The sequence below is a fragment of the Drosophila novamexicana genome, unplaced genomic scaffold (assembly GCF_003285875.2).
Source record: "Drosophila novamexicana strain 15010-1031.04,08,12 unplaced genomic scaffold, DnovRS2.1 tig00000485-arrow-pilon, whole genome shotgun sequence".
Classification (NCBI taxonomy): Eukaryota; Metazoa; Arthropoda; class Insecta; order Diptera; family Drosophilidae; genus Drosophila; species Drosophila novamexicana.
This window is the reverse complement of record NW_020824808.1, coordinates 4585164-4599033: the sequence shown is the minus strand read 5'-3', so window position 1 is coordinate 4599033 and position 13870 is coordinate 4585164. Positions and strand designations below refer to the sequence as shown.

Below are 13870 nucleotides of genomic sequence, written 5' to 3'. Positions count from 1 at the left end.
TTGTAACTTCCCACAGTTCTACTTACATATAAACAGATAAGGAAATAGTTTACGAATCTTACAAGAGCGACATAATATATCCCATAATGTAACTTGCGTAAGTCTTTCTTCAATAACCACTGGCAGAGTAAATAACACATGACAATAAAAAATATTTCAATACCAAACTGCTCATCTGCATAGAAATATTCAACAAATCATAAAGCTGGTACAAATTGCATTCATTTTTATTTATATCATGCAATTTATGCTTGGCTTTCTTTAATTCTTTCTGTTTTCATTGTTTCTTTGGAAACGGAAACCTTTGTTATTATGTGTACCTACAAGTACAACGTCAGCAGCGAATGCTGAAAACCCTCCCAAAAAGCGAATGTTTTATGGTATATTTTTTGTTGCTATTTTTTTAAAGAAGAAACTCACTAATTTTCTTTTATGCGGGCACAAAACAGACAGCAACACGAAGTGCTCGACAAAAATAAAAAAATAAAATACAAGACTCTAAAAGCAAAATGGCAAAAACAAAACGAAATGTTGTTGTGTGTGTAGGTGAGTGTGTTGGTGTGCTATAGTTGAAAAGAAAAAGATGGCTGCATTGACACGGAATCAGTGCGAGCAAGAAGAAGAAGCAGCAGAACTATAACAACAGGCATGGCTGGCAAAACGGGAAACACAAACAAATGTCACTCAACAATTTTTATGAGTCTGACAAAAGTGAATTATAGGAATGGACCCAGGACGCCGACTCTTTTTCTAACGCAATTTATCTACGTTAGGCGAGAGACGGGTGTGCCCCAAAAAAAAAAAAATGTAACACACAAAATAAACACAGTGCACACCCAGGGACATTCCCGCCCAACAAAAGAACCCTCAACACCAAGCTAGACAAATGGAAAAGTGTTGAATTTTTAGTGCACTTTGTCGCCGTTGTTTGGGTTCTGTTCTTATTGTTGTAATGTTTGCGTTTGGCTGCATTTAAATCTCGTTTTGGTTTTTATATTTCTGACCTCTTCTTCTGCTACTTCTTGCCTCAGCAAATGAATTACAATACTTATGGTACATATCCATTTCGGCTTTGGACTCATAATTTTCAAAGATTTTTTTTTTTGTTATTTTGTGTTTTTCTTGTTTCACTTGACTGCGTAAGGTCAGGAGAGTTAGGGTTAGGAGCCAAAACGGCGCTGTTTGCCTTTTAGACTGGTCGCTTTTTATTTATGCTTTTAATTTCCTTTGTTTTCTTTGTTGTGCTGTGCTGTGTTTTCTTTGCCCCGTTGACAGGGCCAATATTTGAGAGCTTTGTCAATGTCTGCATCTGGGGTTTGGCAATTTCGGTTTATCGGCTGGCATTCTGACTGAATTTCGTCAACCGAATTTGTTTTTGGGCTCACAAATAGTTTCATAGCAAGGCCACATCTTTTATAATGTTTATAGTTTTGTTAGGCCAAAGCCTTTGGCTTAAAGCCCAATCAGCTCGGGCCATGACCTAGTTTAACTTTTAACTGTGATTGCTAAAAGAAAGCAGAATTTTCCTACAACTGTAATGGCATTGGTTTCTAAATTCAATTTAAAATTTATTAAATTTGCATAAACATTTCGACGAGAAACTATTTCGAATTGAAGCCCTTGCAACTGCAAACATATTGTAAGTGTGGTCTGCCTGATTTCCAAATGTCATAAATCTGGCAAAGCTGATTAGCTTTCTAAATCGGATAACTGAGTTTAAAGAGATCCAGCTTTTCTGTCCAAAAGCATACTTTAAGCCGGACAAACTTTTAAATTTTTGCATTTAAGAGCTATGCACTTCTCTCAAATCTTGTACTCTGTGACCTCCTTAGTTTCTGAAACACTCTTTCAAAAAAATATTATAAATAAGATTTTTGTAGTTAACAGAAAATATATTTTATTGGCCATAAAGTGGAAATTTGTACCATTTATCTGAGGTACTACATTTTTTAGTAAAAATTTCGTTTATGACATATGCTCGGCGTACGTGTTTACCATACCTGCTTAATGAACGCCATTTTTATTGGCCATCAAGTCTTGGGCACTAACGTGGGAAGTCATTTTGGCTGTTGAATTCTTTTAGCAGCGTTCATTAAAGTTGTTTCGGCTACGAAGCTAAATTGGTCTGCACACACACACACACACACACACACACACACAGACAGATACACTTCCACACATATTTTTGGGATAATTGCTAATCAACGCACGTTTTCGCTGCTCGTTTCAAAATGTTTTTTGTGACGCTATTTTGAAGTGGGCCAAGCAACCCGGCGTCTGGCACTCGACGCTTATCAGACGGCTTATCAAATTCATTGCCATCCTTTTATTATTATTATTTTTTTTTTTTTTGGCGGGGTAGGGGGGTGGCGAGCACTCGACAAACGGTTTTTATGTGCACGACACTACTACGTTTCCTTTTTAATAGTTATGATTTTTTTCCACTCCTCTACTTTTTTTTCTACCAGCCTCTGATTAAAAGTTGAAGTTGATCTCAAGTACAGGCTCGAGTTGCTAATTCAAGTCACGCATTGAATTGCCTTCTTGCTATTTATAAGCATTGTCTATATTATTTCGACTGTGCTCCCCCCGTTTCCCTCGGCTCACTTCAGCTACCCCCTGCATTCCTTTGTCAGGAAGTTGTCTGTCAGCGACATGCGCACTCATTTGATTTACTTTTGTGCTTAAAGGAATCCACATGAAGCCTGTGAACGCGGTTGGCAAGTTTGTTAATGCTGCAATGAATCTAGGGGCTGTTTGGCCCCGCGTGGAGGAGGGGGGTTGTGGGGTGTGGTGTACAGGTGCGGGTGGGTAGGCACCATTACAGCATTTCTTTTGCACGCTGCTGGATGTTTTGGCAGCACCGCATCGTATATTTTGAAATGGTTTCAGCTGCAGCATAAAAAGAAATGTTTAAATTTATATAAAAATAATTCATACTATACAAAATAACAATCTAAAGTTGCATTTTTACATTTGATTAGTTAATATATAATTTACAAATTATTTATGTTTTTGTCGTAAGAAAACAATCTGCCACATGACCTCCCCCAAAGAGTAGATGTCTAATTCCACACCTTCCACAGCTCCCCCTACACTAAACAGACAAAAAGATACACGCATTACTTAGCTGTTAACGTTGACAGAAAATATTTATTTTTGTTGATATTTCAATTAATATTGGAAAAAATGTTAAGCAAAATAAACCATTTTGGTATTTCTATGTTTTATTGAATTCAATTATTATTTAGGTAGGAATAAAAATACTCAATTATGTGAACTTCACACATACCAAACCAAAAAAAAAAAACTTAATTTTGTTGCCATAGGCTTGTCTGTCGTTGCCAGAGTTGTCAGCTGCATTGCAAACGTTTCAACAGCATTTTTGTAGGATTTAATGTGCTTTAATACTTAAAACACTTAGCTTGACTCTCCTTAACTTTGTTTGATGGCACACCATTTGCATGTTAAGCAACGCCTCGACTTCATCGCAGTCAAAATAAAAAAGCAATTGCCAAACAAAATTAATACAATTTATGTAGCAGACAAATTGTAGGTGCCCTCTTTACCTCTCCCGGCTGAGTTACCATATTCTTTCAATGCAGTTAAGTATACGCCCACATTGAATCTAATTTTGCGCAGTTTTTGCCATATGCAGCTTGCAAAGCCTTGCTGTGGCTTAGTTATCCTTGTCGCTTCACCGGCCATCAGGGCTGGCTAGGCACAAGGCCCGACTGGCTTTTAGAATGAATTTAGCTTGCTCTTTTCTGGCCAACACTTTCAGCTGTGCCCACAGACTAGTCCCGGTTTTGTGCTGTGGAAACGGCGGCATTGTCTCCAATACAGAAAGTCCCGTTCTACAAAATTGTCCAACAGTTTTAAGTGGCTAAAATTCAGAGACATACATGCATATATGGACAGGACAATTGCACAGTTGAACGGGCAGGAGGCGAAGTTTTAGAACAACACTTTTGTTGATCGAAATGGCTGGTGGAATTGAAAGAAAAGAGGACACGGGGTATTGGAGTGGTTACCTTGGTCTAATACCCAGATAATTGCAGTTAACAGTTGGCATATAACCATTTATTATATATGCCACACATGCTGCACGCCGCATGCTGCATGCCACATGCTATTGCTTTATTTTAAACGCTTTCGGGCGTAGCGCTGGCAAGGATTAGTCACACCATGGCCACAATGTGCATGCCACTGCAACCAAAGAGGCACATAAAAACGCGTCAAGGCGTCACTCTATCTAGCTCGCTCTTGCTCTTGAATTCTCTATCTCTTACGCCATCTCTTTCGGTGGCCGTCTCTAAATGTCTCCATGTCTGCCATAAATCTTGCTAACCTGCATTGTCCTGCGGCCGTCGGCGTCGCTTCCTTTGAAATGCCAGTTCAACTTGCCCATAAGTGGCTTAAATGTTGAATTCCAAACACAATTCGAGAAAAAAAGCATCCGGAAGGGTGGGCTGGATTCGAGGCAGTAGCATTGTGGCAAGTGCCAAGCATGTGCCTGGCCTCGCAACGCAGCGCAGCGCATCCGTCGCCATAGCCTGTGCCACATTGCGTCGCTGCCTCTGCCTCTGTCTGTGCCTGTGCCGTGTGCCATGAATGTCCTTATAAATTGTCTGCAATGTTAAATGTTGCATGCGCCGCTCTCTGCGTGGGCAGCCCTGCCCCCAACCGCTCACTCTGTAGTTTTGCCTGCACCACAGAAATTTATGGCGTTGCCACACAACGAGCACAGGCAACTAGCAACTGGCAACTGGCAGCGAGCATTGCAACAGCTCCACGGCTCCTGGTACGATTCCTGCCACTAATCAGCACACGTTTTAGTTGGCGCTGCCAAGCAGCGGAAGCTCAAATTGTTAAAAGCAATAAAGCTAATAAGTGATGTGGCAAATGGGCGGCCTTGCCACCAGCTCCCTTTCTCCTTCTCTCGCACCCTCTTGGTATCTGCCTCCCTCGCTCTCACTTTGCCTGTCCTTTTGTTTGCCTCTATCTCTCGTTTTTGCGGCCATGTATGGGCTCTTTTGCCATTACAGTTCCTGTGCCACTTTTAAATATATGAATCCAGTTTGAGATGGGCGCGTGAAACATATTGAGTCGTTATTCCCAATAAAAGCCTAGCTCTGATATTTTTTGAGTAGATGTTCACAAAGGATATTAAAATTGTTTACCACTGATAAGATTTTATAAGATAAAACAAGATTTAATCAGCCAGAACGAAATTTGACAATGTTTCTGAATATTAAGGGCAACTTTTGAATTGAAAGTTGTTTAACAGTGGAAGAGTGCCCCATTATATTAATTACTATGTTAATTATATTATCTATTAATTATACTCCTTGATCTTTGTTCTAAGGCTAAGATTAGGGCTGTCCAAAAGGTTCGCCATTGGAGTTTTATTTTAATTATACCGCCAGGGAAAATTGCAATTTACGTACAAGCAATATAAAAAAAAAACTCAATTAATAGGCAGTTGAAGTTGTAAAAAGTTTCGAAAACATATTTTTTCAATAACTCCGTGTTTACCAACAAACTATTTTTTAATTCTTGCGAGTTTTTATCAGTGTCAGCCATAGTTTTCCCCTTTTAATAAGCTTTGCCTTTTCACAAGCTCGAAGAATTTTCAGTTTTTTGCTTACAGTAAAATTACAAGTGTGTGTGCTTGTGGCATGTGGTCCATACCTAGTTCCTGCGGCAGCTGCAGTTGCCAACAACGGGAAATCAGCAATTAGCGACAGACCAGTTGGCCAATCCCCTTGCCGCTGCACTCTTCAGTGGGTCATAAAACCACCGACTAGCCTGGCTGGCTGGCTGGTTGGCTGCCTGCCTGCCTGCCAGGCAACGGACCGCTTAACCACCCAACCCAATCACTGCGACAGGCACGCATTTCCGCCACCGCCAACTGCTTCCGGTGGCACTTTGCACTTTGACTTGCCTGCTCGACTGCGGCTGCTATTTGCACGGCCTTTGTGGGATTCTCGCTCTCTCTCTTTCTGGTAGATGCCCATCTCTCTCTACACCGCCACTCTGGCACTCGGCTGGTATCCTTGTCGTCCTGCTGCTCGTCCTGTGTCATGTAATTTTATGACTAATTAGTCAGCTACTACGTCAAGTTGGCAACTACATAAAGCGCTGGTGGTGGGCGGAATGCGCTGGACGGAGGAGCGGTACGGGTACGTTTAGTTTAAGTCTTGAACAGCTGAGGGCGTTACTTGATCATAGGGCGTGGCCGTTTATTTGCTTTGCTGCGCTTTTAATTGCAAATTTTCTGGTGCAGCATTTTTATGGCACGCGTCGGCGTCGACGTTGACGTTGACGTCGACAGCAACAACAATAGCAATAAAGGCGGCAACAAAAACAACAACAACTGCCTCCGGTCTGTCTACAAAGTTGAGTTGCAGTTTGTTAGTTGCCTGCTGCCAATTGGCTTTGTTGGGCTCTTTGTTCCCGCCTTCTTTGCCCCCGACATCCCGAAACAGACCTAACCGACAGCCCCTAGAGCACCTAGAGCCCTAAACACGCCGACATTTTCTTTGTTCTTATTTGGCTTTGTGTAATTTTGCAGCAGAAATCACAAAGCACCAGCTTGAAGAAATTTTTGAATCTGCTTCGGCAACTTCATTGCGCGCAATTTGTAAAAGGTTTAAGCTAGTTTCTGCCAGTGGACTTGAAAAGATAAAACACATGACCTTGCACCACATCCTGGTAAGATCTGAATATGAATCTAGCTTTAACATTTAAGAGGTGGAAAAATAAACATAGGTAGGAAAAGTTGTATTTAGGCGTGTTCACTTAAAGATAACGGTTATAAATATAAGCTTTTATATTCATGCTATAATATATGCAATGCATTCCATTATATCAAGATCTTGAAATCCCTTAAATTTAAAAAAATTAAATAAATTTATTTTCTCTGAGCCTTTTATTTCCGGCTTCCAAAAGACCATAGCACACCATATCTGATCTGGGCCCTTATTAATTATACTCAAGTCATAAATAAAAGAGCCAAAAATTGTGTTAAATTTACAACTGACAGAAATACGACAAATGATTTCCGCTACTAAATTATCCACTTCCGTTGCATGTACAAAATTTGTGTGCCCCCAATAGCAGTCCCCGCCCTAAAATCCAAAAACTGTCGAGTCAACTACGAGCAAAGTTGGGTAACACCTGCAGCAGGACCTGCCCAAAAACCAGGGCTACAGCTGGGTAAACGGCAGATGGCTTAAAGCTTGAAGCTTGGGTGTATGTGTGTGTGGGGGCTGGCTTGACTTGGCGTGCTGAATTTTAAAAATACATACGAAATTTAAATGACAAACAACTAATGGAAATTGTTAACAATTTTCAATGGCAGGTGGCAAGAAACTTTACCAACCGGCTGCGACCTGCTGCGCCTTGCTACTACTCGAGCAGCAACCCTTGCAGCAAAAATCAGCTAACAGCACAACAAATGGCTTCATTTATTTGCGTCTTTTGTGCAATGTTAGCGGCACTTCCGCCCGGCGTTGGCGTGAACAGCTCAAGAAATCCTGATTTACGTTTAGCACGCCCCTCAGCAGCCGTAGAGTGTGAAAAGTTTGCCTTAAAAAGTTTACTACCCTTGACTTTGGGCAATGCCGAAGTTGAAATACCCTTGCAGATACAGCATTTGCGCGGAATTTAGTTAACAAAACATATTACAGTAATGATTTTGACTGGCATTTTTCTTTTAAGACCGACCAGTTTTGGAGTTTTATAAATAAATTTACACTAATAAATGTTATTTTTTTTTTAAATGATTCCTAAAGAAGCAACAATAAATATTTAAGTTTTATCTTTATCGATGCACTGAGAATACGGAGCACATTGAATGGAATAAGGAGAAAAGGAAATGCAACAAAGCGTCACATATTTCACAACAAAATTATAGTACCTACAAAAAGGTATTGTAAAACGTCCAAAGGCAAAAGAAACATATAATTTTTATAAATAAGACGAAAGAGGAAAGTAGAAAGTTGTAAGAGAACTTATTGCTGTTGTTGTTGTTGCAGCACTTGCAGTGATTGAATGGCCAACAGGCTTTAATGTTCCTTTTTTTTGCAGTATTTTTGCTTTAGCAAACTTTGAGTTCGGCTGAAAGGAAAACCTCACTTTAAGTTTTTCCGAAAAATTACAACTTTTGGACATCCCTAAATGGCAGCTGCATTGCGGCTGCAAATAAAATAAAAACACACTGACATTTTTCAATCATTCTTCTAATTGTTCCTCACCCACTTCAGGTATCAATGTTTTGGAATTTCTGACAGGAGAATTATCAATTGACGTGTCGAGACTCGTTAGAGAGCGGCGCACTCTGCGTTTACCGCTGCCCTCGGAGGCAATTAGCGCCTTCTTGAGCTCTATTTCCTCGCTATTTACCTTCAGACAAATGTCTATGAACAGGATTAGATCAATGTTTTTCAGACGTTTGGCATATTTAAAGGCTATAGTTAACATTTCCTTTTGCCTCTCAACTTTGCCCAGCACCGTATGCGCTTTGCAAGCGATTAGTGCGCTCAAAGCGGCCCATACGTAGCTATTGCCCTTGATTGCTTCTGAAATGTTTTATGTTATTTGAGTGTAAGCCACATACTCTCAATAATACTAACCATCCATGGATTTGCGAGCCAGCAAGCAGCAGGTATCGAAGGAATGATTATCGAGATTCGCCTGAGCCGCTTCATGGTACAAGTAGCTGCGTTCTATGGGATACTTGGCAAATCGCATGCGACTTTCAAATCGAGCTATACGTTGTCTAATATAAGGATGAAATACTAATTAATAGTTATACATATGAACATAATAATCAGATCTAACTTAAATATCTCTGCCTTGGGATCAACAAGCTGCTCTCGCTTAATTTGCATTATATTATTGAGTTTGACATTGGCGGCTGTACCCAGTTCAATTGGGATCTTGAGTAAATTCAGGAGACGTGTTCGTCCCGATAATGTTTTGATGGCGCTTGAAATTTTGTATTCATTAATGCGGGCCAAACCCAAATAGTTGTAGACCTCATTAATGAATTCAAATTTCCAAGGCATAATGCGGTGGGTCTTGATTGTTACATAGTCGCCCGTGACCTCATCCACAAATTTCGTCAATTTCTGAAATATACAAAATAAAAAATAAAAAACAAAAAACAGTTTTAAAAACACTTTTGATAATTAACCTTTAGCTGATGTTTGCTGATCAGGGCTCGAATAGTTCGCAATATTTTAAACATATTGCGTCTCGTTTGATACTGTATGCGGAAAAAGTTCTCCTCCTGGTTCTTCAGATACAGTTCGTTGTTCGGATACGTCTTAAAATGTTTACTGTACATGGGGCAGCGGGCGTGTAGCATTTTCTAGATAAATGAAATATACGCATTTAGCCATTCACAGATAAGAATTAAACGCGAAAATAAACATACTGTAAATGTTCGAACTGTTTTGTATTTTTCATTGGCTAGACGTTTTAAATATTTCGTTGACTCGACGGATTCTTTTAATAAGAGGTTTGGATTTTCACGTAAACTCTTAAGAAAAGAAACATCCATCCAAGATTTGTTTAGATAGGCTTGATTATAGGTCTTGAAGCGACGCTCGCGGCGCTTTTTCTCCAGCGGTGAGAGAAACTCTTCCTGAAAACAAACAGAAATATTTATTCCTTGATTCCCAAACACGTATTTGATTGTTACCTCCTTCTCCAATATGCTGAGCACATCACAGTCCGGCTTCACATATGTGGGCCGCTTGGTTAGACCTGATGTCATTTTGTCTATAAGTCTATGCACTGCCGGTGCTGTTTCATCCGAAAGCGCATCATGTATATTACCATTGACCTATGACCAGTAGTGCCGTGGTGTAGGCTATATGGTATATACATAATATATCAATATATAGATGTATCTAACTAACCACACTCAGACGATTCAGCAATGGCCTTGCTTGCGAATAGCAAAAGAGCCTCAGATTGTAGTGAAGATTTCGCTTGGCATCCTCAAACTTATTCGATTCATACAGCGCATCACAAATCTCCAAATTGATTTCTGGATCGAACTTAAGCCTATTTTTTCTTTTTAAAGTATCTGCAAAATTGAAATAAATATTTTATAGCCTTCGATGCATATGTATATCGAATTTGGCTCTCAACTTTTTGCCTTTACACAGTCAATGAGTGCCTCCGGCGCCCGCGCCACTTTCCTTTTGATTTGACTTCGCCTCAACAGGACCTTCGTATCATTTGGGTCAATAGCCAGCGCAGCATCAAAGTATCGACTACCAGCATGTAGGTTCTGCCTATGAACAAAATAGGAGCCCCAATCGGTGTACATGGCTCGCAGTTGATCATCCGTCCACTTGAGTACTTGCCATGGCTCCAGGTGCTTTTGCACTCCAGCGGATGGTGCGAATAGTTCCGCGCTCTGAGACATTGTCTTGTGTTTGCAATTGGGGGAGTGTATTAAAAACGGATAAAAGATCGTCTAAAACTATATAAAATAACAATTAAAAAATGTTAAAATTAATTATTAAAAAATTGTATATATTAAAATCATTTGTGTTTAGTGTGTCTAAATCTAAGTTATGACAGGCAAACACAGCTTGATATCTGGGCTCCTGAATTTTTAATCAAAATCTGACAGAAATGGAATGGGTACTACTTCCTTACTCCCTATTAATAAGACAAAATTAAATTTATTATTTAAAATCCATCCATAGATGGACTCTAAGACTTTTATTTGTTCTGAATACAATTTTATTAAATTTTTATAAAATCTTAAAGTACAATTTTGTAAATATTTATGAATCGTGTACAAGACATTTATATTTCATATTTGTAACTATTTTTTAATACATGCTGTAATAATAAACGTTTAATACCTTTGGTGAACATCCTTGTATTAACTGGGCTATTTTCATCAACAATATATTTTAAAGAGTATACCTGTTCAGTGTTTTCAACAATTGGCTCTCCCAGAGTGTTCCCGTGTGCTTTGGTATTATAACTGCTTTGGGAATCATTTAGGCAAATGGGCCGCTCTTTAGCCGAGAGTATAAAAGGATTTATCATACTCAGTATAGCTAGAGGCTTGCTAAAAATATATAAAAATTATATTACTTCATATTTAAACTATTAAACTATTGTGTGCTTACAATGTTTTCAGGTCCACCTTGGCAATGTTTCGTACTTCGTAGCCATGTTCCTGGTTTGCATTGAATCCAACCGACTTATTGCCCAAAACTATGGTGTAGTCTGTAGGCAATTCGGAACTGCTGGAAAAACAGTTGGACACAGTGAGCACATAAAATGGGTCAATAATTGAGCCAAAGCAACGAAATATATAATTATTATTTGAGATGCGTTGAAATACGCTGACCAGCCATGGATCTTCTTTAACTGTGTCAAAAGTTCTTCCACAGTCAGGCTTGCATTTTAATTTAGAAAGTTTAGTATTGACCTTTGACCATTTCCCATTCGTTTTGCATTTGAGTTCTTCATTGGAAATAGTGGATGTATAGCCCTTAGCACAATGAATGATGGCTCTGGTTGAGGCCACAAGTGGATCTGTGGCGCAATCGATGGTATTGTTGTTGGAAGTACATACGGCCTGAATACTGGGATCATTTATGATACTGTTTCGATCGCAGGTATTTACACACTCCGCCCACGGTGCCTTCCAGTCACCATTATCGCAAGTGTTTACATCGCTGCCCTGAAGTGCATACTTCTGGCTGCAGCTCAGTCGCACCGTTGTCTGATGGGACACGGTTCCACCGTTGAAATATGGCATGCCATTGTACAAGGTTCTCAGACGCAGCTGCGCGCCGATCACAGTGCAGCTCTTCTTAAATTCTGGCGGCTGAACCGTTGAAGTAGACACAGCCGTTAGATGCGGACTTTTGTCGGTTGTAGAGATTTCCCAAGACGGTATGTACCAGTCCTCAGTCGAGGTCTTGTTGCTCATCTCGTTGCATAAGTCAGACAGTTCATCGGACCCATCTAGGCAATCAATACGGTGATTACAGACCGCCATTTTGGAAATGCAGGCGCCGTAGGCACAACGAAAGGAACCGGGTGGACAGATCGAGCCTACACAAACTTCAATATTTTCATCCGAATTATCCAAACAGTCCCCAACGCCATCGCACATTTTGCTATGGGGAATACATTCCTCAGATTCTCTGCATTGAAACTGCGTGTAAGTTTTTTCACTGAAAATTTCAAAAATAAAAAGAGAGAATTGTCTAAATTTTAGTTAAAAATTGTTGAGCAACTCACGTGCATTTACCACGAATTTTTCGATCGAAAAGACCTGGGTCGTTGGTACAATCGAACTCGTACTCATCTGTATTATCCCAGCAGTCCTTTTTTCCATCACACCATTTGGAGCTCTTGACGCAGGCGCCATATGAGCACCTATGTTCATTGCATTTGATATCATAGCATTCCACAAATGTCTCATCGCTGCCATCGGCACAGTCCATAAATGTATCGCACTTGAGAGAATCAGTTATGCACTGACCATTCTTGCATTGAAACTGCCCCTCAAAACAGCCACTTTCTTGCCCTGTATTCGCATAGGCTGTAAATATATAATTAATATTAATATTAATATTATATTATAATTAATATTAATATAATATAATATAAATATTAATATTTAATTCTACTTGCTTTTTCCATGCAAATATATGTATATTATTGCTTACAATTACCATATTTCAGGCACAACAGCACTAGGCAAATTCTAACTACTTGAAACATTGAAGTTGTTCCGATTATAACAATATATGTAATGCCGTTGTATCAAATATCGACTGTTCGCTTTTGAGTTTCTTTGTATACTGAATTTAAACTATTCCAAGCTCTGTTGATATCGGAGGACAGCCATGTTGTATATTCATATATAAACACATACATATATGAGAAAACAAATACGATTGAAAGCGAAAACAATTAAGAGGTTCCAGTTGGGAGCTCCCGACTATGGGATACCCTGAACCCTCTTCTTCCAACATCAAATGCATATATATATTCTATTTTAGAAGCTATATGTCAAAATTTGGTGACTCTAGCTCTTACTATTTACCAAAATTGCCCAAAAAAACATGATATCGATATCGATTTTTATCGATCGCTTGGAAACGGACTAAGTTATTAAATATCGGAAACCAACTCTGCGCGGGAACTAGGAGCACCTACATCTAAAATTTCAAGCTCTCTAGCTCTTATACGTTCAGAGATCCTTGCGTTCATACATACGGACGGACGGACGGACAGACAGACGGACATGGCAAGAATATATATACTTTATGGGGTCGGAGATGCTTCCTTCTGCCTGTTACATACCTTTGGATTTGCACAGCTACAATATACCCTTATACCCATTTTTAATGGGTATAAAAAGTCACACAAGCACATACAGTACATATGCGTATACATGAAGATTATTATTTTTATTCATGATCATGATTATTATATTTTTATATTTTTTTATCACGATATAATAATTTTTATTAATTTCAATAATGATTTAGTTTTTTTATTATTGTTACAGGGTAGTTTGACGTCAAACTATTTGTCATATTTGACAATTATAGTGATTGGAGTATTCGTCGTTGTTCCTATTTCTTTGGCTTATAATTATGGTAACAAACTGAAATGTGCGCAGATTCGATCAAAGCATTCAAAACATTCACACACTCGACTTGACACCCTTTCATTTTAAACACACAGTTTTTCAATTTGTTCTTTCAGTGGGTATTTTTTTTTTTTTTTTTTTTTTGTTTTTATTATTTTTTCCTCGATGAATTGCGGACCTTGTTAGAAATTGTTCAAAGCGGTTTTTTCGCAC

The 13870-nt window shown here is 39.2% G+C and overlaps 2 protein-coding genes across 4 annotated transcripts; both read right to left on the bottom strand.

Annotated features, from left to right (window-relative positions):
• Nucleotides 1-7942: 7942 nt before the first annotated feature.
• On the bottom strand, nucleotides 7943-10545 carry LOC115761731. 2 transcript variants are annotated; one of them, XM_030703615.1, is made up of 9 exons: nucleotides 10168-10545; nucleotides 9933-10102; nucleotides 9713-9856; nucleotides 9446-9655; nucleotides 9203-9379; nucleotides 8848-9137; nucleotides 8640-8785; nucleotides 8266-8585; nucleotides 7943-8202 (listed from the first exon to the last, which is right to left on the bottom strand). In XM_030703615.1, exons 1-9 carry the CDS (start codon nucleotides 10445-10447, stop codon nucleotides 7975-7977), a joined length of 1965 nt encoding a protein of 654 aa, XP_030559475.1. In that variant the 5' UTR covers nucleotides 10448-10545; the 3' UTR covers nucleotides 7943-7974. The 2 variants fall into 2 exon arrangements, with proteins under 2 accessions (XP_030559475.1, XP_030559476.1); XM_030703616.1 differs by lacking the exon at nucleotides 7943-8202 and having other exon boundaries at nucleotides 8210-8585.
• Nucleotides 10546-10835: 290 nt separating this feature from the next.
• On the bottom strand, nucleotides 10836-12831 carry LOC115761431 (modular serine protease-like). Of its 2 annotated transcripts, none has more exons than XM_030703197.1 (4): nucleotides 12726-12831; nucleotides 12295-12598; nucleotides 11169-12227; nucleotides 10836-11107 (listed from the first exon to the last, which is right to left on the bottom strand). In XM_030703197.1, the coding sequence occupies exons 1-4, from the start codon at nucleotides 12778-12780 to the stop codon at nucleotides 10837-10839; spliced, it is 1689 nt and encodes a 562-aa protein (XP_030559057.1). In that variant the 5' UTR covers nucleotides 12781-12831; the 3' UTR covers nucleotide 10836. The 2 variants fall into 2 exon arrangements, with proteins under 2 accessions (XP_030559057.1, XP_030559058.1); XM_030703198.1 differs by having other exon boundaries at nucleotides 12732-12831.
• Nucleotides 12832-13870: the final 1039 nt, after the last annotated feature.

What these genes read in the sequence shown, in the direction of transcription:
- LOC115761731 (XM_030703615.1), bottom strand. Translation starts at nt 10,447, where the DNA reads ATGTCTCAGAGCGCGGAACTATTCGCACCATCCGCTGGAGTGCAAAAG. An exon ending in TGCTGAATCGTCTGAGTGTG is followed by an intron (nt 9,857 to 9,932) that starts GTTAGTTAGATA and finishes TACTGGTCATAG; the next exon opens with GTCAATGGTAATATACATGA. An exon ending in TCAGCAAACATCAGCTAAAG is followed by an intron (nt 9,138 to 9,202) that starts GTTAATTATCAA and finishes TGTATATTTCAG; the next exon opens with AAATTGACGAAATTTGTGGA.
- LOC115761431 (XM_030703197.1), bottom strand. Translation starts at nt 12,780, where the DNA reads ATGTTTCAAGTAGTTAGAATTTGCCTAGTGCTGTTGTGCCTGAAATAT. An exon ending in AAAATTCGTGGTAAATGCAC is followed by an intron (nt 12,228 to 12,294) that starts GTGAGTTGCTCA and finishes TGAAATTTTCAG; the next exon opens with TGAAAAAACTTACACGCAGT. An exon ending in AAGGTGGACCTGAAAACATT is followed by an intron (nt 11,108 to 11,168) that starts GTAAGCACACAA and finishes ATATATTTTTAG; the next exon opens with CAAGCCTCTAGCTATACTGA.